This window comes from Arvicola amphibius, chromosome 12 (assembly GCF_903992535.2).
Source record: "Arvicola amphibius chromosome 12, mArvAmp1.2, whole genome shotgun sequence".
Classification (NCBI taxonomy): Eukaryota; Metazoa; Chordata; class Mammalia; order Rodentia; family Cricetidae; genus Arvicola; species Arvicola amphibius.
Genome location: NC_052058.2, coordinates 153262515 through 153283653, shown reverse-complemented (window position 1 = coordinate 153283653; position 21139 = coordinate 153262515). Strand labels below are relative to the sequence as shown.

Below are 21139 nucleotides of genomic sequence, written 5' to 3'. Positions count from 1 at the left end.
ACATTATCATGGTGTTAATGTGTTCCACTAGCATCTATATGTGTTTGTATGTGCATGGATGTGTTCATGTGTGGACATACTGTGTGGATGTACATGCTATGTGTGGAGGTCAAAGGTCAATACTGAGCATTTTCTATCCCTCTACAATATCTTTTAAGACAGGGTCTCCCACTGAAGCTAGAGATCACAGTTTGACTACACCGACTGGCGAATGACCACCAAGGATCCTCCTGTCTTCCCATTGGAACTCTTTACACGGGTACAGGAATGCAAACTCAGATCCACATGCTTGTGCGGCACGCATCTTACCCATTAAGCTATCTCCCCAGACCCTATCCTCTGGGCTTTATATGAACTAAATAAAAGATTGACTGGACCACAAGTCTACTGTATATTAACATCACTTCCTTCCTCCTGCACCTCATCAGGAAAATGGGCTTTAGGGCCTTGAGCCAAGCTTTTCTCCCCTCCCCCAGCCGTTCATGGTAGTTCAGTATATTCTCCAGCAGACCAAGGGCCTCAGAGCCAGGTCCATAGGAGGTGGAAAAGCCAGATTTCCTGTCAGTCCTTGTCGATACATTTCCAGCTGGGTTTGTGTGCATCCTAGAAGACACGCCTGAGGAGGTCATAGATCACCTCCTCTCCACCCACACACACACTTAGACCTCGTCTCAGACTTGAAGCTTGGGGAAACAACTTAAAGAGCGAAAGCACCACACAGACTCCGACTCTGAGTCCGGCCTGTGTGACTAGAGCCACACTCAGCTTCAACAAAGCCCACAGCAGCCCACTCAGCTTTCAAAAGCCGTCCGTGCTTCTGGCCTGCAGGCATACACACAGACAGAATATTGTATACATAATAATAAATAAATTTTTAAAAAAGCCGTCCGCGGCGCCTCCCTGGAGAAGGCGGCCCTGCCTCCCTGGAGAAGGCAGCCCTGCTACACTGCAGTGCCTAGACAGTGCTCACCCATCAGGGCTCTGGGTGGAAGATAAAATTAATTCCCAATCAACACTGGGGCCGGTGAGGTGTGGACCTTAACCAAGGTCCTTCTCACGTGTTCCCATTAAGTCGCCGCACTAGGCCCGGAGTGTCCAACTCTCATTCAGTAAACGCTTGCTGACCTTCTGGGACCGTGCGGGGCCTGTGCTGGCCATGGTGGGCAGAGCTTCCTCTTCATCTTCATGGTGCCAATTTCCAAATATCACCCCGGAATCGCAGCCGTCAAGAGCTCAGACCCGCTGAGACTGGCAGTTGCCTCCTGACCAGCAGGACTAAACCTCAAAAAAGCCTTGAGAAGGGACACAGCTCAGCTATTCTAAATGTAAACAAATTCCCAAGGACTTTGGCATTGTTCTGATTGGGCTTCCAGGGGCCATCCCACCCAGACAGAAAGCCAGGAGTGACGTCCCTGCTTAGCTCTAAGAAGCCGGACCAGGTTACAGGTGAAGCTGATTGTGACATCACAGGTGGTGAGCACGCATTCCTTGTTTGCCGTCAGAGTGCCCCACCCTCTTTCTTGCTTCTGCCCAGAGTAGACAGTTCCAGGCCACAAACAGCAGTTTCTACACACTGCACTGATCAGAAAAAACAAGTGGTAATCCCTCACACTTACCAGCAACACAGAAGCCACCTGGAAAAGTGAGTGTGCAAAGCATTCCATTAAAGAGCATCGCTGCTGTAAAAACAAGCAAACGACAGCAAAGCACAGGCAGCAGAAACCATGAGGAGACAGCCCACATGGCCAGGTGTGAAGACCCCTCCCTCCAGGGCTTCCGCCTCACTGGCCATGCCTGAGGTCAGTTTCTATGCGAGGTATTAGCCTTTCCCAAGGTCTTAGCAGACCTCTGTCACCTCCGTGATTTGGTCCCCAATGCCCCTCCTCTCCCTTCCTGGATAAATACATTTGTTTAAAATGGTACAGAGACGGGGTATGGCTCCCTGCTGTCTGAGCATCTGTCACCCACTGGTCACCATCGCCCCCACTCTGACCTAGGTGTCTGCTTCCCAGGCAGGCCTAACTCCCTTGCCTTTTTCAACTGGAAAGGACAGACCAATTTAGCCGCTATGCTCTAAATGCCACTGGGTTCTGACGAGGATGTGGTTGACCTTCTCAAGATCACACAACAGTCTAAACTCAAGTCTTCAGACTGCCACGCGCACCACTGCCCCCACTGTCTGAGGACAGGTGATGTGAACTAGTGGAGAGGTGTTTACCTCAGCATTGGAAGCAGTAAGCGCCCTGGAGAAGTAAACTGATTGACGGGTGAAGAGTGACAGAGGGGATAGCTGTCATAATAATGGAAATTTGAGGCAGCTTTTTCTCTTTTCCCTTTGACTTCACTGTGCACCTTCACTAGTGAGTAGGTCCTGAAGTAATGAGGAAACAGAAGGCTGGGTGTGAACAGGAATCACAGTTTGGTAATTTTATCTTTTAAAAGGTAGTCTGACTGTGCCAAATATGATCATTTGACTAATAAAATACAAGCTTTAGAAATACATACTACTACAGATAAGATACAGGCCTTAGAGAGACTTACTAATGAAAATAAGAAAGTTTTGACTGATACAATACAAGCCTTAGAAGAACTTACTGTTGATAAGATACAAGCTTTCAAAAGACCTACTAATGAAAATCAAAAAAATACTCAGACACAGACAGGAATTTAGAGCAGAACCTATTACCTCATTGCATTATTAAATGGAAGGGAAGCCCTAAGGTTATTAGAACACCACCGACCTTAATTTATCCAGTTACCAACAAGAATGACCACCAGATGATAAGCACCCTCAGGGCTATGCAAAAGTTAACTGGAATCCTGTAGACTTGTTAGAGCTGAAGAGATTTAAGGAAGCAGTCGTTTCATTTGGTTTGCATTCTCCTTTGGGAAACGATGTGAAACTCATGAACCACTAGGATCACAATCACTCCACAAGACCGGAAAGATTTCGCTAGAGCAGTATTGGAAGCTGGTCCTCAGTTACAATGGAAAACATGGTAGAAGAGGAAGCTAAGGTCATAGAACAACAAGGTAGGGCTAGAGGTCATGAGATTTCCCAAGACCAGCTTCTCCATGAGGGCCAGCATGTAGATTTGCAAAGATAGTCTATGTTTGATGATAACACCTTGATACTGTGCCGTAGAGCTGCTTTGAATGTGTGGGACAGGGCTGAAGAATCAGGAAAGAGAGCTGAATCATTTACTAAAACTATACAAGGCCCCAAAGAAGCCTTTACTGATTATTTATAAGGATTGACTTCACTTGTAAATAAAATGGTATCAGATCCAGCCAGCTTTTAGACAAATATTAATTGAAACTTTGGCTTTTAAAATGCTAATTCAGAATGCAAAAGGGTGATTAGACCTTTAAAGGCAAGATCAGCACCCAAAAATGAATGGATGTGAAATATACCTGATATTTGATCTCACATTTATGATGATACTTTGATAGGAGAATTGATTTCTAAGACTTATAAGAAAAATCAAAAGGTTAAATGTTAAATTGTGGTAAATCATCTGGAAATGGACTCTAGGCAAGGTGTTCCTAGAACAATGTTTGTTCTAGGGATAAGCCAAGCAGAAGGCCCCAGCCTTCTGGAGTATGCAGAAGGTGTGGCAAAGGCCAGCACTGGACTAATGAATGCAAATCAACAAGAGACAGGCAACCTTTGCCACTGGGAAATGCTTTAGGGGGCTTCTTGCAGACTCCAGTGTTAATTTTTTTCACTCATTCCCTGTCAGCATTGGGGAAACTCCACCATAGAGCAATTAAAAGACCTAATGCCTATTGTTAAAAAAACATACTGCTTTGGATAACAGAACAGCATCAGTAGATAAAACTAAATTTTCAGGAGAGGCCATAAAACAAGTATTTTGGCAAACTTCTACAAATGATCAAAGATAAAAGCTAAAAATACAAATAAATGACATTATGATTGGGGATTTGGTGAACACAGGCACAGATATAACAATAATCTCACCAAAGTCTTGGCATACAGATTGATCTCTTCAGGAAGTAAATGCTCACCTTCTAGAGATTGTAACTTTATCTCAAGTAAAACAAAGTGAAAAATGGGTCAAGTGCATTGGGTCAGAAAAAGGAAAATTAAACTCATATATGGCTAATATAACAATAAATTTATGGGTACATAATTGGATGCAGAATTGGAAAACACATTCCTCCCATCTCAGTTTAATATTCCTCCAATCTTAGAAACAAACTGTAAATTAACATATGCTTCTAAGAAAAATATTAAAGGTATTATCAAAGACAGTCACCAAATGTTCAGGCTGTGCATAAGCAGGGAAAAAAAAGCTGTTGATCTTTAAAAGGTACCAACAGTGCTTCCTTTAAAATAGTCAACTGATAAATTTGTGTGAGTGGAACAATGGCCTTTGATGACAGAAAATATATAGGCATTAGAACAGCTGGTAGCCAAGCATTTAAATGCTCAGTATGTTGAAGAATCAATCATTCCTTGGAAGTCTCCTATATTTGTTATTAAAAAGAAAACTGGAAAATGTTAACAGATTTAAGAGCTATAATGCAATTCAGCCAATGAGTTCTTTACAATCTGAAATTGCATTGCCTTCTTTATTACTTAAGGGATGGTCTATTATAATGATTGATTTAAAAGGACTGCTTTTGTTTTTGTTTTTCTTTTTTTAGTATACCTTTGCAAGATCAGGATAGAGAAAAAAATGCCTTCACAATGACTACTTATAATAATTCCTAGCCCATTAAAAGGTACCACATGAAAATTCTTCCACAAGGAATATTAAACATCCCTACCTTATACCATTATTTAAGAGCCATTAGAACTAATATGCAGAAAGAGTTGTTTTACATATTGGAACTGCTGAACTTATTCCAGATGATTAAGAATTAACTTTGCTATTTATTCAACTACAACAAGTAATCAGAAATAGAAATCATCCTTTGTATAATAATACTAGATCCCATTGGGTCTACATAGTCCTCTAGCACAAGGTAATAATGAAATTTATCAGCTATTGGTAGGAAATGTGCTAGAAACCACAGAATTTCATAAGAAACATCATGTCAACAATCTTTTAAAAAAAAATTTGCTATCACTTGGCAATAAGTCAAAGAAATTGTTTTTAAAATGTCCTACTTGTTCTTTGTTATAGTGACATTTCATTTGTATTTTAATAAATAAAGCTTCCCTGAATATCAGAGAGTAAACAGTTCCATTGCTCAGCCTTACAGACCAGGCAGTGGAAACACACATCTTTAATCCCAGTAGCCACACTAGTTGCCATAAAAACCAAGTAGTACATGCCTTTAATGCCAGCCCTAGAGAGAATTATTAGGAGGAGATAGCTCTCAGACACAGTCTCATTCTGAGGTTTCCTGGAGGCAGGATCTCCATTTTTCAGATTGAGGTCGAGGTAAGAGCCAGTGATTGGCTTTTTTTCTTTTCTGGTCTTCAGGTTGAGCCCCAATTTCGGTCTCTGAGTTTTTATTAATCATGCTTCGCTTTGTATAATCAAACTCAAATAATCCAAAAGGTACTCAAAGAAATAAAATTTGGCAAATGGATATGTTTCATTTTGCAGAGTTTAGAAAATTAAAATATATGAAACATATCAAAGATGTATATTCAAGATTTTAATGGGCAACTGCTTAAAGCTTTGAAAAAACTGATTCTGTAATTACACATTTATTAGACCATTATGGGGATACCTATACAAATTAAGACTGACAATACTCCACATATGTCTCTAGTAAAGTAAAACAGCTTTTTGCATATTACAACATGAAGATATTACAGCTATATCATACACAAACCTACAGGACAAGCAGCAATAGAAAGATCTAATCACACTTTAAAAAATACGTTTAATAAACAGAAAGGCAATAAAGATTCCCAGAGATAGATTACACAATGCTTTATTGACTTTAAAAATTTTTAAATGGTAATGAGAAAGGAATAACAGCTGCAGATAAACATTTAATAATAGAAAAAACTGTTGAATAAAATAAGCCTATATATTTTAAAGATGTGTTAACCTCAGGATGGAAACCAGAATATGTGTTACATTGGGGAAGAGGTTTTGCTTTTGTTTCCACAAGAAAAGAAAAGCTATGGATCCCATCAAGATTGCTAAAGATTCAAACATGGAAGACCTCATGATTGGGAGAGGCTATAATTCATCAAACAGCTTGGTCACTCAATCCAAACTAACTTAAAGAACTAATAAATAGCTTTTATTTGATCAGAAAGAAAACAACAAATAATTTTTTATTATTAAAGGTAATACTTTTTCTGTTGCCCAAAAACATTTGCCTTAACAACAATACAACCTGACAAAAAAGAAACTCTCCAAAGTTAGGACTGTGCAGGGTTTTGTTTTGTCTTTCCAGGAGAATACAGAGTTCAGCTAAGGAATCTGAAGACCACTGGTCAAAAGAGTCATCTGAAGAAGCAGGATGAATCATCCAGAGAAAAGCATCCCAAGAAAAAGAGCAAATGTGATCTAATGGTATAGTATATTTCCAACAGGATAAATTTTCATAAATCTTCCCAAATATTTGTTTCTGTTGCTCTCTACACACATAAAAAGACAAATGGTCTTTTTGTGGTCCCAATTCAATTAAAAATTAAGGCTGGCTTTGTAGTTGGAGAATAACTCTTTCCTCCTCTCATCTTAAGCATACTTGTAAAAGGAAAATACAAAATCTCTATTTCATGTCAGAAGAGCCATCTGATGTGAGACAGAAGAAAGTCAAAATTAAAGGGCTATTCTATTGTCACTTAGATTATAAATATTATCACTAAAGTTATAAAATTACTATATATACTAACATATATGGTAATATATTATATAAAATATATATAATTTCAGTTATATAAAATACATAAAGCATATATGTTTTATGTTGTAATATTAATGGTCATATAGAGTACTAATTTTAGAAATTAGCTTAATCTAGCTTTCTGTACATGATTTCAGACTTGAGTCTGAATCAGGTAACTAGGAATTAAGTTTCTGTACCATGGATATACTTAATGGATTGTGGTCCTTTAACCTTCCTGAGATCTACTACATATGACATTCAAAATAGTTAAGCTTTCTGCAGTGAACCGTGATCATTTCTACCAGTGACCTTTGAAGTCTCCAAAAAGATGATGGGGCCCCACAATGACAATTCTGCCCAGATTGTGGTAGGGCTGACAAACACCACCCAAAGATCAGTTTTGAACTACAAGCTGCTTAGGAGAATTTCAAAGCTGCTATCTGAGATGCTTCAGCCTCATAGACTACCCAGCCAAGACTTCAGATAAGCTCTACACTTTCCCATCACACAGAGACTAAGCAATAAATAATACATCTAGCTGTCCCAGGACTTGAACATTATTCCAATTTTCTCAGGGTCCCCTAAAGATGCTGTCACATACACCCCCAGATAACAGAAAGTAAATTTTAAGAATATGATGCTCACATTCCCACGGGATGGAGTAGGTGATTTTTGGTCACTCTGTGGGTTAGCAGTGTTAGTCATTTTTTAGGGCAGTTGGTTGCAAACTGTTACTGGTCATGGTAAAGGAGGAAACTAAGCAAGGGAGGTTGGATTTAAGAATCTTTGAAAAAAAAAGAAGGTGAATATGAAAAGGATAGAATAAAAGGGTAGATTATTGAATCTACTTTAAACTAAAAAGCAACTACTAATCTCAAATATTTTATATGGGTATGGATTTTTGTATATTCATACAAATTTAAGGTTATTTTTGTTAGAACATACTCTATGTTTCTACTCTTTAAGACATTTTGTATATTGATACAAATGTAGGTTATTTTTGTTATACTGTATATGTTTCTACTCTTATTTAAAATGTACTTATGCAGCTCATTTAAAAATGTAGTGTATAATTTAGAAATACAGGTAGTAGTCATCTATAATAAACTTGTAGTTATGCTAGCTATGTTTTCAAAGTTAAACAGGTATATTTTAGATAGATAAGTGATCTTCAAATGATTCAGAGACCTAGAGAATATGGCATCTAAGATGTTTAGTAACCTAAGGTTTTTCAAGACAGTTAGATACATCTGCTCCTGGCAGCACCAAACTACTTCACGAAAGGATGATGGGCATTGAAGAACCTCCATATGGAACTCGCTTTTGTTGTGGCAAAGCTAGCCATTTGGGCAAGAAACTGTCCTGGCCTCAACTGCTGGCAGCATACTGTAGAAACTGAACAACCAGGACACAAGGAAAGACTGCTGAACTTTTCTGAGACAAGGTGGGTCAGTTCTTCAAAATTTGGTTCACAGAAAAGCCTGTATGCACCAATGCCCCAGTATCACAGAGGAACCTTGGATGACTGCTGGAGAAGCAGGCTGGTAACTGGAGCTGCAATTGCTGGCTGAGACAGCAGTAGATTAAGACAACAGAAAGGATCCTTCCAGATTAAAGGACATTTCAAGAAAGATCCCAAATTGTACTCATGAGTGGATGCTCAAAATAGTTGAAGCCAGGTACCACTGTGCTTGGATAATGCATGGACAGACTGTTCTCATATGCAGATGTTAAGATCCCTCACGAGCCGTGTTTGGAAGGTGGTGAGGGGTCTTTGGGAGAGAAATGAGGTTAGATGTGACGGAGTCACATTAGAATAACATTAGAATAACATTCTAATAATAATAATAATAATAATAGCATTAGAATAACATAAGAGCCCAGAGTAAGCAAGTGATGACCATGTCCTGCCATCCCCCCTCCCTGCCCTACTCCTAAAAGGACCTTGTGAGGTTTCCATTTACAGGCCAAAAAGAGGGTCTGAATCTGCCAGACCTTCATCTTGGACAGATTCATTAATCTGCAAGATTTACGGGGGGTGGAGGGGTGGGAAAGAAGAGCTTAAAGAATATCAAAGAGGTTTGATTTAATGTTTGCTTTTTGAGACAGGGTTTCTCTGTATAACCCTGATTGAACTATCTCTGAAGACCAGGCTGACCTGGCACTTAAGAGCCACCCCTGCCTCTGTCTTCCCAGGGCTGGGACCAAGGTGTGCGCCCAGCTATTGAATTTCGTTTTGAAGAGATTAAAATCCTTTGGAAACACAGCTAATGCTTGCAAAGCAATCCTTTTGTGAATGTATACTAAATGGCACTGAGTAACTTGTCTTAAGATGGCTAATTTCACGCTAAGTTGTGGGCTGAATGAAAATGTCCTCCCAAGCTCAGCTATCTGAACTCTTGGTTCCCATTTAGGGAGGTTTGGGTGGGACATCTGTGCTGCAGGAAATGTGTCCCTGGGAGATAGGCCTTGTGACTTTAATACTCTTGCCGCTCCCTCCCTCTACTGCGAGCTTGTGTTTGGAAATGTGAGCACTCGGCTTCCTGCTCCTGCCGCCACTCATGGGCTCACAGTATCTCCTGGTTTATGCTCTGAGTGCCGAGATTACAGGTCTGCCTTCACATCCAACTCAATTCCATTGTTTGAAAATGACTTAAGAAACATAAATGGTCAAAGACTTTATGTTAACATACCACAGACACTTGCATATCGATTTGTACTGTCTCAATCGTCACAATGATTAAGTTATGGAGCAGCTTAGACGTCTGACAGTGGGGACTAGGATAAAGATGTGGTTCATATACACAATGGACCTTTTCCTGCCATGGAGGAAGAGTCACTTGCAGGAAAGTGGAAACAAGGAGAGAACAACATATTTAGTTAATTAAGCTAATCTTACAACAACAAATGTCCTGTGTTATCTTTCATTTGTGACGCCTAGCTCTTACATAGATACATAAAACCACCCATGCAGGTACGAGACGGAATTCAAGGGAACTGTCTTGAGGACTGAAGAGGAATGTCTGAGTCAGGTTTTATTGCTAGAAGAGACCATGACCATGGCAACTCTTATAAAGAAAACATTACTTGTGGTGGCTTGCTTCCAGTTTCAGAAGTTGAGTCCATTACTGTCATGACAGGGAGCATGGCAGGATGCAGGCAGATGTGGTGCTGGAGCTGAGAGCGCTACATCTTGCAAGAAACGGGAAGTTGGCTGTCACACTAAGGGAAGCTTGAGCAAAAGAGACCTCAAAGCGCGCCCCCACAGTGACACACTTCCTCCAACAAGGCCACACTTTCAAATAGTGCTGCTCCCTTTGAGGGCCGTTTTCTTTCAAACCACCACAGGGAATAAGAGGAGTAGTACACATGGGGGAGAAGAATTTAGCAGGGGCAGGGGTAATACACTCAGCATAGAATGTATACTTCTATGAAAGTATCTACACAGAATACGGTACCATGAACAATGAATACATATGACAGCATACTTGTGTGGCCCTGTCCACATGACAGAGACCCAAAGAAAATTCCAATTCCCCAAAGTCTGACTGTTGGACAAAAGCCAGCATTTCTCAGTATCTTGTGAAACTGATTCTCCCTTACCAAAGGGAGCCTTTCCCTTATCACTGGCAGAAGGGATGAAAGGCCACCTATGGTGTCTATTAGCACATTCTGGTCTCCGGGATCCCTCAGTATCACAGTACCTGTTGTACATTTCAGAGTCCCTGCTGACATACCACATACAGTGAACATATAAAGCAGTACACTTGTTTAGTGTGTCCATATGTAACAGAGTACTGTATACAATGAATGTATGTAATGATATATTTATGTGGAAGTAGTCACATATAATATACTATGTACAAGGAACACATATAACACAATGAGAATTGTTTTGAAAAGAAAAAGGTCTGGGGATGTGGCTCAGTTGACACAGTGCTTGCCTAGCATGCACAAAGCCCTGAGTTTGAACCCCAGTACTAAATAAACCAAGCACAATGGTACAAGCCTATAATCCTAGCACTAGAGAGGTGGAGGCAGGAGGATCAAAAGTTTAAGATCATCTTCAGATGCATAGTCAATCCAAGACCAGCCCAATGAGTCCTGTCTCAAAATAAAAATAATTATAGATAGATAGATAGATAGATAGATAGATAGATAGATGATAGACAGACAGACAGACAGACGAAAAACAGGTAAACAGAAATGCAGTGTGGTCTTTAATTAAACTCAGGTATATACCAGCCAGCTAAAGAGACATGGGGAGCACTGGGGAGATCTGGAAATAGCTAGCTACCGAAGGACACAGAGGCACTGTTAGGTGTGACAACAGAAGCACCACTAAACAGTGCAAAAGCTATGATTTCTTCGATGAACATATTCAAGTATTTGGGGATGACATGAGTGAAGTCTCTCTTAATGTCAGGAGCGCAGAGCGGTGGTGGCGTACACCTTTAATTCCAGCACTCCAGAAGAAGAGGCAGACAAATCTCTTTGAGTTTGAGAACACCCTGATCTACAGAGCAAGTTCCAGAACAGCAAGGGCTACACAGAGAAATCCTGTCTTGTCGCCCCCATGCCACAGCAAAAAAAAAAAGTCAGGAGCGAAGATGGCAGATTGCTAACACCTGCTTCTCCTTTTCTATACATTTAAATTTTTTCATTTAATAAGGTGAAGAAAAAACAGTTTATAAAAAAACTAGGCCTGTAGTTCATTGGTAGAGCTCTTGTCTCCCATACAGGAAGTTTCAGGTTTCAAGACCTCATGCTGAAAAGAAAACTCCACTAGGTAAGCAGTAAAAATCAAATTCCAGATTGCACAACATTAAAATTAGAGTCAATAGAAAGGAAGGAAGATACCTCCAAAATGGGAGGAAAAAGACTTTTTAAAAAAAGGATAATGAAGGTGATTGTTTTCCTATGACCCATATTCTCTCCCAAAGCTTTTGTGGCAGCTAAGTTAACAGATGAAAGGTGAACGTCACTTCAGGACCCTCAAGAAAGAAACCGCGGCACTGACAGCAAACAGCGCTTGGTGCAGGAACTTCCAGGATGAAAGCAGAGCAGTTTGGCTTGGCTCAGCACATATTAGCAAAACTAACGAGGGAAATTCGGCTAGACATACTCTGGTGGCCTACTTTATGCCAAGAATAAGTAAGGAAGGCATCACGTGAGAACTCAGAGAGGAAGACGCCAGGTGTGGTGGCCACAGCAATACCAACACCTGGGAAACTGAGGCAGGAGAATGAAGAAATAAAGGCCAGCTTTGGCTGCAAAGTGAAACCTAAAAAAAAAAATTCAGAAGGAGAAATTTGAAAGAGAGAGATGGAGGATACAGGAGAGGGGAGAGGAGGGATACAGGGGAGAGGAGAGGGGGGTATAGGTGAGGAGAGAAGAGGATGTGGGGAAGAGGAAGGTATAGAGGGGGGGAATATTTTAAAGAAGATGAAAGCAATAATGGCCTCAGTATTCAATATTTTGTCCCAAAAAAGTGACGTCACAAGAGGGCAGAGGTGGAGCATTTGCCTAGCACACATGTGGCCCTGGGTTCAAATCCTGAACCATATTTAAGGAAGTTCTCAGAAGGCAACTTGGCAGGAACTACTATATTCAGACACATGGTCATTCGTAAAGAAGGCAACTTAAGAGATGTTTCAAATATGCAGAGTCTCAGAAAACACATGGCAGAGTCTTCAAGAAACAGACACTTGAAGGTGGGCTTTGTGTCTGAGAAGAAAAATGAACTCAAAAAGCAAAGCAAGCTTAATGGAAATGTAAGGATAATTTTAGGAGGGGAGAGACACAGAGAGACAAGGGGAAGCCATTAGCACGGCTTCTCAAAGCACAAACTGAAAGACACCAGATTAAACGGCCAGGCTGGAGGAAATGAGTTACCAGGAAACCAACTGAAAACCCTAAAAGCAAAAAAGGGAAATGAGAATGTGTATCCAAGAGACTGAAAAGGCTATTTCTTTCCTTGATTTCAGCAAATGTTATAAATATTTATTAAAGAATTGCCATAAATATTTACTAAACACTAATAAGGATCCACTACTCAAATTAGAAATGGTGTTAACTGTGATCCAATGAAGTGGCTGATAAGGGGTGGACAATGGCAGGAAGAGGGGCAGGAAGAGAACAGACTAAGACCATCCACACCAGCCCACGACAAAGAACCCGCTTCTCTATAATGGCACCATAGCTTCGCACCGAGAACTACGGCCAACTTTGGGGGAAATAGTAAGCCAGGAGGCAACACTACCACAGCCTGGAAGGAAATTAGGCAGAAAGGGGATGAGAGAGGTGAGCTCACAATGCTGAAGGTGGGTGGGGGATTAGGGAGCAAAGACTTGGGGGAAGTGGAGATTTTGCATTCAGATCTCCTAAGCCCTTGAAAGGGACACAATGTGACAACAGGGTCTTTTCAGATTTCTGAGTCCTGTTTCCCTGCTCAGGGCCAACCCTCCCTCAGAATGACCAGATGGCTATAAAATTTGAGTATCTAGATCAGATTTGAAAGTGGGGCAGCTCACAACTGCTTGGCAGCAGCTCTGACAAAGTCCTGGAAGAGACAGGGCAGGCGAGAATTCCTAAGGGACAGATGGGTGTCAGTGGCCAGAACAGAGCACAGAAGATAATAAATAAGAAAACTGAGAGAGGTTGTGTGAGACCCACAGACACCCTGGCAAACACCACTGGGTAGGTCCAGGGAGGACTGGTGCCTGCTCCAACTCAGCAGACATACAGAAAATGAGCCCGTGGCCCAGCAATGTGGGTAGCCCCTGCCAGACACTCCCTCCCTCTGCTTCCACTGTATAAAGTGCCTGTAAGGTGTCAGGGGCTGGGCATGGGCACACAGTAAACCAGATGCCTTTGACCTCTGAACTCACAGTGACTGTGTGGCCTGGCACAGCCAGTGGCCACAAGTGGTCATTTAAATGTTAATTCCAACTTTTTTGTTTGTTTTTACACCCCAACCAAAATTTCCTCTCTCCTCTCTTTCCAGTTCCTCCAAAAAAAGTATTACAAATATTTTTAATTTATTTTTTGTTTCCAATATATCCCGACTCAGTTTCCCCTCCCTCCACTTCCCCTCTCCTCTAGATCCACTCCTCCATCTCCACCTCCTAGGGGAGCAACAGAACACAGCATCTAAGTTACAATAAGGTGAGGCACATTCCCCATAACAAGGCTGGATGAGGCAATCCAGTAGGAGAAAAAGGGTCCCAAGAGCAGACAAAGGACTCAGAGACACCCCCACCCCACACTGCTGTAAGCTGCATAAAGACACCGTGCTACACAACCACAACATACATGCAAAAAGCCTAGTGCAGACCCATGCAGGCTCTGTGCCATTAAAACTTTTAAAGCTAAGAACAGTTTCTCAGCTGCATGCACCATGTTTTCAAAGACCCAGAACAGCTATGACTGGCGAGTGGGGATGTGGCAGTTTGCCTAAGAATGCCCCCCATAGGCTGCTATATTTGAATGTTTAGTCATAAGGGAGTGGCACTATTTGAGAAGGATTAGGGAAATGTGGCCTTGCTGAAGGAAGGGTTCAAAGGCCCACACCACGCCTGTCCTCCCCCTCAGCCTACAGATCAGGCTGTAGATCTCAGCTATGGCTCCAACACCTGCCTGCCTGCCTGTCACGCTCTCCATCATGATGCTAAGTCCCCAATGAAGCACTTTCTCTACTAAGAGTTGCCTTGGTCACGGTGTCTCTTCACAGCAACAGAACACTAACTAAGGCTGGACATCGACATCGCATGAGGAAGCCCAGCCTCCAGAGTGTGCTCAGCATCACAGAAGCAGCCTTGGCAACACTGAAGAGAGCAAGGCCCTCCCTGCTCCCCTAGGGCACCAGGAGCCCTCCTCTGAGAAAATTTAGGCATTAGTAGTCTAAATCTCTGCCTTCCCAGGCTGTCCTGGCTGACAGGGAGCTAACCAATCAGTCTAAACCTCTGCCTGCCCACGCCATCCAGGCTGAGAGGGCAGAGAGGAAAGATGCAAAGGCTGCTTTCTTCCAAGCGTAGGCGAGAAAACCACCTGACATTGGAATAAAGCTGGTATATTCAAGTAAGAGAAGCACCCCACCAGGCCAAAACAAGTGTGCCGGAGAAGCGGGCACACAGAAAGCGAGAAGGGAGTAAGCAAAGACCTCCGATTACTCTCTGAGTCAGAGGGCGGCTTCACCGTGACAATGCACTTCTAGAAAAGGACCAAACTGAGGTCAAGAACTCTATGTAGAGAAGAACATCCTTGTTTAGATTAAAAACAAGGAAGCGTTATGGGGGGGGGGAATGAAAGTTTAGGCCACTAATAGTGATACATGCATTTAATCCCAGCACTCAAGAGGCAGAGGGATCTCTGTGAGTTCAAGGCAAATCTGAGTTATACCATTAAGACCTGGTTTCAGACAAGCACATGACCGGAGAGACAGGTTAGGAGTTAAAAGCACTGTAGAAATAACATCCACCAATAGGAATCCAGACAACACAGAGATGGACAACAGACCCGGGAGCATCAACCTATGAAGGCAAGTCTTTAAATGTCATTAAATGGCCACCATGGGCTGGAGAGATGCTTGACAGCTAAGAGCACTGGTTGCTCTTGCAAAAGACCTGGGTTTGATTCCCACCACCCACATGGCCGCTCACAACCATCTGTCCATCAAGATCCAGGGGACCCTACACCATCTTCTGGCCTCTAAGGGAACGAGGTGTGTACATGGTGCACAGACATACATGCAGGCAAAACACCCATATACATAAAATAAAATAATCCTTGAAAATATTCTAATGAGAATCAAATTTAATAACTGGGAAATTTCCAAAGACAAGGCACAAAGGAAACATGTATGGTCTGCACCGGGAAGCTGCATGACCAAAGGGGTTTGTGGCATCCGACCTCACCAAACAACAGAGGCAGGAGGCTCTGAAGGAAGGGAACTCAGGCGCATATGCCTTACGGGCAGGGCCATCACAGAGGAGCCTGCGGGAGCCACAGCCCAGGCACCAATGCCTCTGCAGCCGCACACACGGGGTGCTTCAAGATTGTCCATCTGCTGACCACCCGCTGTCCGACCTTGACTGATATCACATTTATGCTGTTCCTTATAACCTCAGGTGATGTCACGTTTATTGCTGATCCTTGTATCCATGGAGAGGAGTTTCCAGATGGCTTCTTGCCTACTTGCCTCCTCGAGTACACGGTTTACTAGCATGTTTTTTATACTGCAACTGTATTGTCCGACAGATTTATTCTCTTTGGAGAACCTCAGTTTGCTGTTTGGGCTGGTAGTGTCTATGTGACATCATCATACACAAATCACGTGTTTTTCAACCTTCAGCTACAGCGCAGACTTAAAAAGACTAATACCCAGGGTTACCAAGGAAATGGGAACAAGTGAGGATATAATATAAATCATCTTCGGGGGGTAAACATGGGAATTTAGTAAGTAGACTACCCCCCAACATGAAGCAGCAACGCTCTGCCGGCTTTTCCCAGTATTTCTGTCTCTCAAGAACACTTCTCCGGTAGGAAATAGGAAATTCAAGATTGTTTCTTTAACTGCAACCAAAATCACACAAACCAGAGAAGATTTATATTTTTTTTTTAAAAAAGAAGCCTTTTAATCCCAGCACTCGGGAGGAAGAGGCAGGAGGATCGCTGAGTTTGAGGCCGGCCTGGTCTACAGAGCAAGTTCCAGGACAGCCAGAGCTACACAGAAAAACCCTGTCTCTGTGGGTGGGGGGAACAACAAAAACAAACAAACAAACAAACAAAAACTATAGCCCTTTTATCCCTAAAGGCCGTCACACAGTCCTGGGACAGGTGTGTCTGCTGAGAACCAGGACTAGACTTCAGGCTGGCGTTACTTCCCCTGCCAGCCTGAAATCTCAGGTCTTGAGTTTCTTCTGCCTTAATGTGACTCAAGGCAAATACCAAAGAATTAAGTCATTTCTGACTTCAGAGACCTGTATGAAATCAAATAGTAGGAGTGAGGAAGTCGTTTACCAAAGGTGCCACCTCAACAAAGCAAAACTGGCAAATGGCCGAGATCCGGAGTCACCTGGCCTCCAGTTTTACCCCCCTCCCCAGCTCCCAAAGTCACCTGCTACAGTCAACTTATCCCTAGGCCTAAGTCATTTCAACCACAGTGAGACACACCAGCAGAAAGAAGGCTCAGCCAACATCCCCATCCATGCGGGGGCCTCAGAGTGCCACCTGTGCCATTTTAAAGTCGTTACAAAGTGTCTATGTGCCTCAGTTTCCCCAGCTTCAAAGCAAAGAGGAGCAGTATCTTTAATGTGGAGTTGGGAGTGATAAACCAGGGGCAGGGTCTCCATCCTCTTTGCAGTAGAAATGGAGTTTGTGACTACTTGTTAATGCAGAAACACCAATTTGCATCAACAGACATCAAAGGAACAAAAAGGAAAGGCAATAGCTACCTTAAGGGTAAGAGGGCTAAAGGGAGTTTTCAGAAAGATGAAAGGTAGCTGCTGGCAAAGTTGTGGAGAAAGAGGCTCCCAAGGCCTTTGGTGGGGATGGACCAGTTCAGCCGCTGGAGAGGAGTGGAGGCTCCGCCATGGCACACCCAAAGGAAGAGAAGCCGGCAAGTCAAGGGGTCAACACAATGCCCATATTTATGAAACTGTACTCACAAGAACCAGATAGCGAATCAAGCTAAGGGTCCGGCCAGAGTGGTACCAACACCCCATGGAACACTATGCCACCCTAAGAGGCAAGACATGCTGTCATTTGTGACAACATGCCTGGCTCTCAAGGACATTATGTTAAGGGAAAGAAGCCAGGCAGCGACGACAAACGCTGCACAGCATCCCTTGTGAGATGGATCATTGATCTCATGCTATGAGAATAGAATAATAGTTACCAGACACTTAGCAGAAGGGGGCTGGGCAGAAGTGGATCAATGGATGCAAAGTTGTTTAATAGGAAGAATATGGTTTTTGTTCTGTGGCCCACAGGATGAATATAACTAGAACCAATACTCTATCTCTAAAACTTAGAAGACAGGAATTTGAATGAGTTCACCTCGAAGAAACAATGAAAGAAGATGATGATGGATGGGTGTGTTAATTCCCTGAGCTGATTCCTACCCGGGGATACAAACATCAAAGAAAGCATCAAAAAGCCTCCTTATATGCACAAATGTGTCAATTAAAAATTAAAAACTCTGATTTTCTATTATAGCATTTTAATGATACACATGATAGTTTTAAATACATAAATAAAATAACTTGGGGAAATAATTTTCTGCTCAAAGGAATAACAATTTTCATCATTTAAAGTCAAACACATCCCTTCTGCTATTTTGATACAGTTCACAACACTTAATGACTCTGGTAAATTTAATCACAATGATAAAAATCTGAAGAAACTTGGTAATTATATAATATAAATTCAGATTTGGTGATAGAACAGAGCAGGACCATTAAGTACCTCCTCTCACACACTGACACAGAGAACCCATATTAGATACCGCAAGAGAAGAACTTACCATCTCCATTTCAAAAATGAGAAAAAACAGGTGCACTCAAGGTCACCGAGCAGAGAGGTTACCAAGGAGCATCCCCTTGCTGAGGGAAGCTGATGGCGCCAACATCCCCTACAGCTGCCCAGTCTCACGGCGCGGCCGACATCCCCGGCGCCTGCCCACCCGTTCCCACGGGGTGAATCTCTACAAGCTCGGGACCATTTACTGCCAGCACCTGCCCCTCTCAGCCTTCAGGCTTTTTCCTCCCAAGCCAAAGCAACAGTTTGAGCCCACATGCTATGGCTGCCAATGCCACTAACTCAGCAACGACAGTCAGGGCAGTTGGAAGATCCATGACCGGCTTCTACCTGCCTGCAACCCTCAGGGTCCCAGCTGTCTGTCTACCCCTGTTCCCTCTAGGGAATAGTGCCAGTCACCATGAGAGTTAACTAAATAGAGGACCTGTGTGTGCCCTCTGGTCTGACTCTCTTCCCTACCTAACTTCTGGCCTGAGGTCACCTTTGAAAGTAATACAAACAAACAAACAAAACCCTAAATCCACACAACTCCTTGGTTCAAAGTCTGTTTACTGTGAAACTCAACCAAGAAAGCAATTGGCACACTCAGCTCCATACCACACCTCCAGGGAAGAGCAGGAAGAGAATACCCGGGGGTCCTCCTTCATGTCAAACCTGCATCCCCGTCAACCCTTTGAAGGGGTTGAAGAAAATGCACCTTGCCTTTAACCCACATATTAAGCAGAGATTCTCAAATGAGCCATATAAAATGCTATCATGCCATAGAGAGTGGACAAGAGCTGAGAGACAAAGCCACCATTCCACCAGTGTGCTCTGCATGGCCCCTCCCACTCAGTCGATTGCCTCCCTCACTGCCTCCCTCCCATCTGCTCTCACCACCCAAAATGTCCCCAAAGAGTCCTAAGTGAGCAAATCAGAGCCTTGTCAAAGGAAAACTCTGTATTATAAGCTAGGCCTTGTTTGACCAAGACTGTAATTTTTTTTCTGTGAAAGACATTACATACATCCACTAACATCTGTGCCCTGGGCTGGAGAGCTGACTCAGTCAGTAGAGACGGCCACCCAAGCCTGAGGAGATGCCTGAGGAGACTGACAGCTGGACAGAGTAGCACATCTGGAACTCGGAGCTAGGGGAGGCGACAGGTCAGTCCCTGTAGCCGGCCACCCAGCCTAGCTGAGTGGATGAGCCCTGGTACAGTGAGACCCTCTCTCGAAAGTTAAAGTCCATAGGGTAGGCTGGATGAAAATATTCCCCATAGGCTCATGATTTTAAACAACTAGGCCTCGGTTGGTGGTTTTGTCTTGGGGAGGTTTAGGAGGCCCAGACTTGCAAGCTACAAGAGGTTAAAGAATCTCCCACTTCCGATTCACTCTCTCTACTTCCTGCTCAAGGGTTAAAGATGTGAACTCAGGTGCCACACATCACGGACTCAACCCCTGGAGTTGTATGTTTAAATAAACCCCTCCTTAGGCTGCCTTCCTAGTGGGATTTCATCACCGTAGCGGAAAGGTAACGACAGAGTGGAGGATCCGGGTGGACAGCTCAGTGGTTAGTACTTCCCGTCCTGTTTGGTACACAGATCTGCTTGGGAGCTCACGACCAACGATAACTCCAGCTCCAGGGAGTCCCACGCCCTCCTCTGGCCTCCACAGGCACTGCACACAAGTGATGCACATAACAGACGTGCAAGCAAAACACTCTTACACAAAATAAAAATAGTTCTACAGCAACTGAGAAAGACACTAACATCAACCCCGACTTCCACACCTGTGCACATGCATGAGCCTGCAGCTATGCCCCCCCACACACATATACACGCAGTCACTGCCTATGCTGGTCTTTCAATATTATGCTATTTTTGATGACAAGCCCTAAAGAATTTCTCGCTTTAGTATTAGTTGATTCCACTCCCAAAGACACCCTCCACTTGACCTCAAGAGGATAAATGCACCTTATTTCTTTTAGTATGTGTGCCTAAAACTGGACAAGGGTGAAACTGATTCATGCAATTTTAGCATGACTTTTCTGGAAAGCCTGTAGAAGAACCCACAGGATCCACACCTGCAGAACCCACGGGATCCACACCTGCAGAACCCACGGGATCTACACCTATAAGACCACAGGATCCACACCTGCAGAACCCACGGGATCCACACCTGCAGGACCACAGGATCCACACCTGCAGAACCCACGGGATCCACACCTGCAGGACCACAGGATCCACACCTGCAGAACCCACGGGATCCACACCTGCAGAACCCACGGGATCCACGCCTGCAGGACCACAGGATCCACACCTGCAGAACCCACGGGATCCACACCTGCAGGACCACAGGATCCACACCTGCAGAACCCACGGGATCCACACCTGCAGGACCACAGGATCCACACCTGCAGAACCCACGGGATCCACACCTGCAGGACCACAGGATCCACACCTGCAGAACCCACAGGATCCACACCTGTAGGACCACAGGATCCACACCTGTAGAACCCACAGGATCCACACCTGCGCTAACAGAAACCAGAACCTTCCCTGCTCTTGTATAAACTGACTCAGGTCATTCTCTTTTCTAGGGTATACGATCTCCCTGGGAACATGGCACACAAATGAAAATGCACCTACTGCACCTACTTAAGCGTCATGCCGGAGAGGAACGACAAATCAACACAAGGATGATGGCAGAGCTATGAGGTCTGTGAGTTAGAGCAATGAGGCCTTTGCCTGGAAAAAGCCTGATCCAAAACACCAATCTGAGCCACTGGGATCCAGCT

At 43.4% G+C, this 21139-nt stretch overlaps 1 protein-coding gene across 3 annotated transcripts in view; it reads right to left on the bottom strand.

Moving 5' to 3' along the window:
- Window positions 1-21139, bottom strand: part of Sh3gl3 (SH3 domain containing GRB2 like 3, endophilin A3) — a 113052-nt gene that overhangs the window by 80081 nt on the left and 11832 nt on the right. Inside the window, exon 1 of one of the 3 annotated variants that reach the window (XM_038313731.2) lies at window positions 1126-1306. The exons of the other annotated variants lie outside the window; for them this stretch is intronic. Coding sequence (XP_038169659.1) covers window positions 1126-1158 — 33 coding nt within the window. The 5' untranslated portion in view covers window positions 1159-1306. Of the gene's footprint in view, window positions 1-1125; window positions 1307-21139 lie in introns of those variants that run through there. 3 annotated transcript variants of the gene reach the window in all.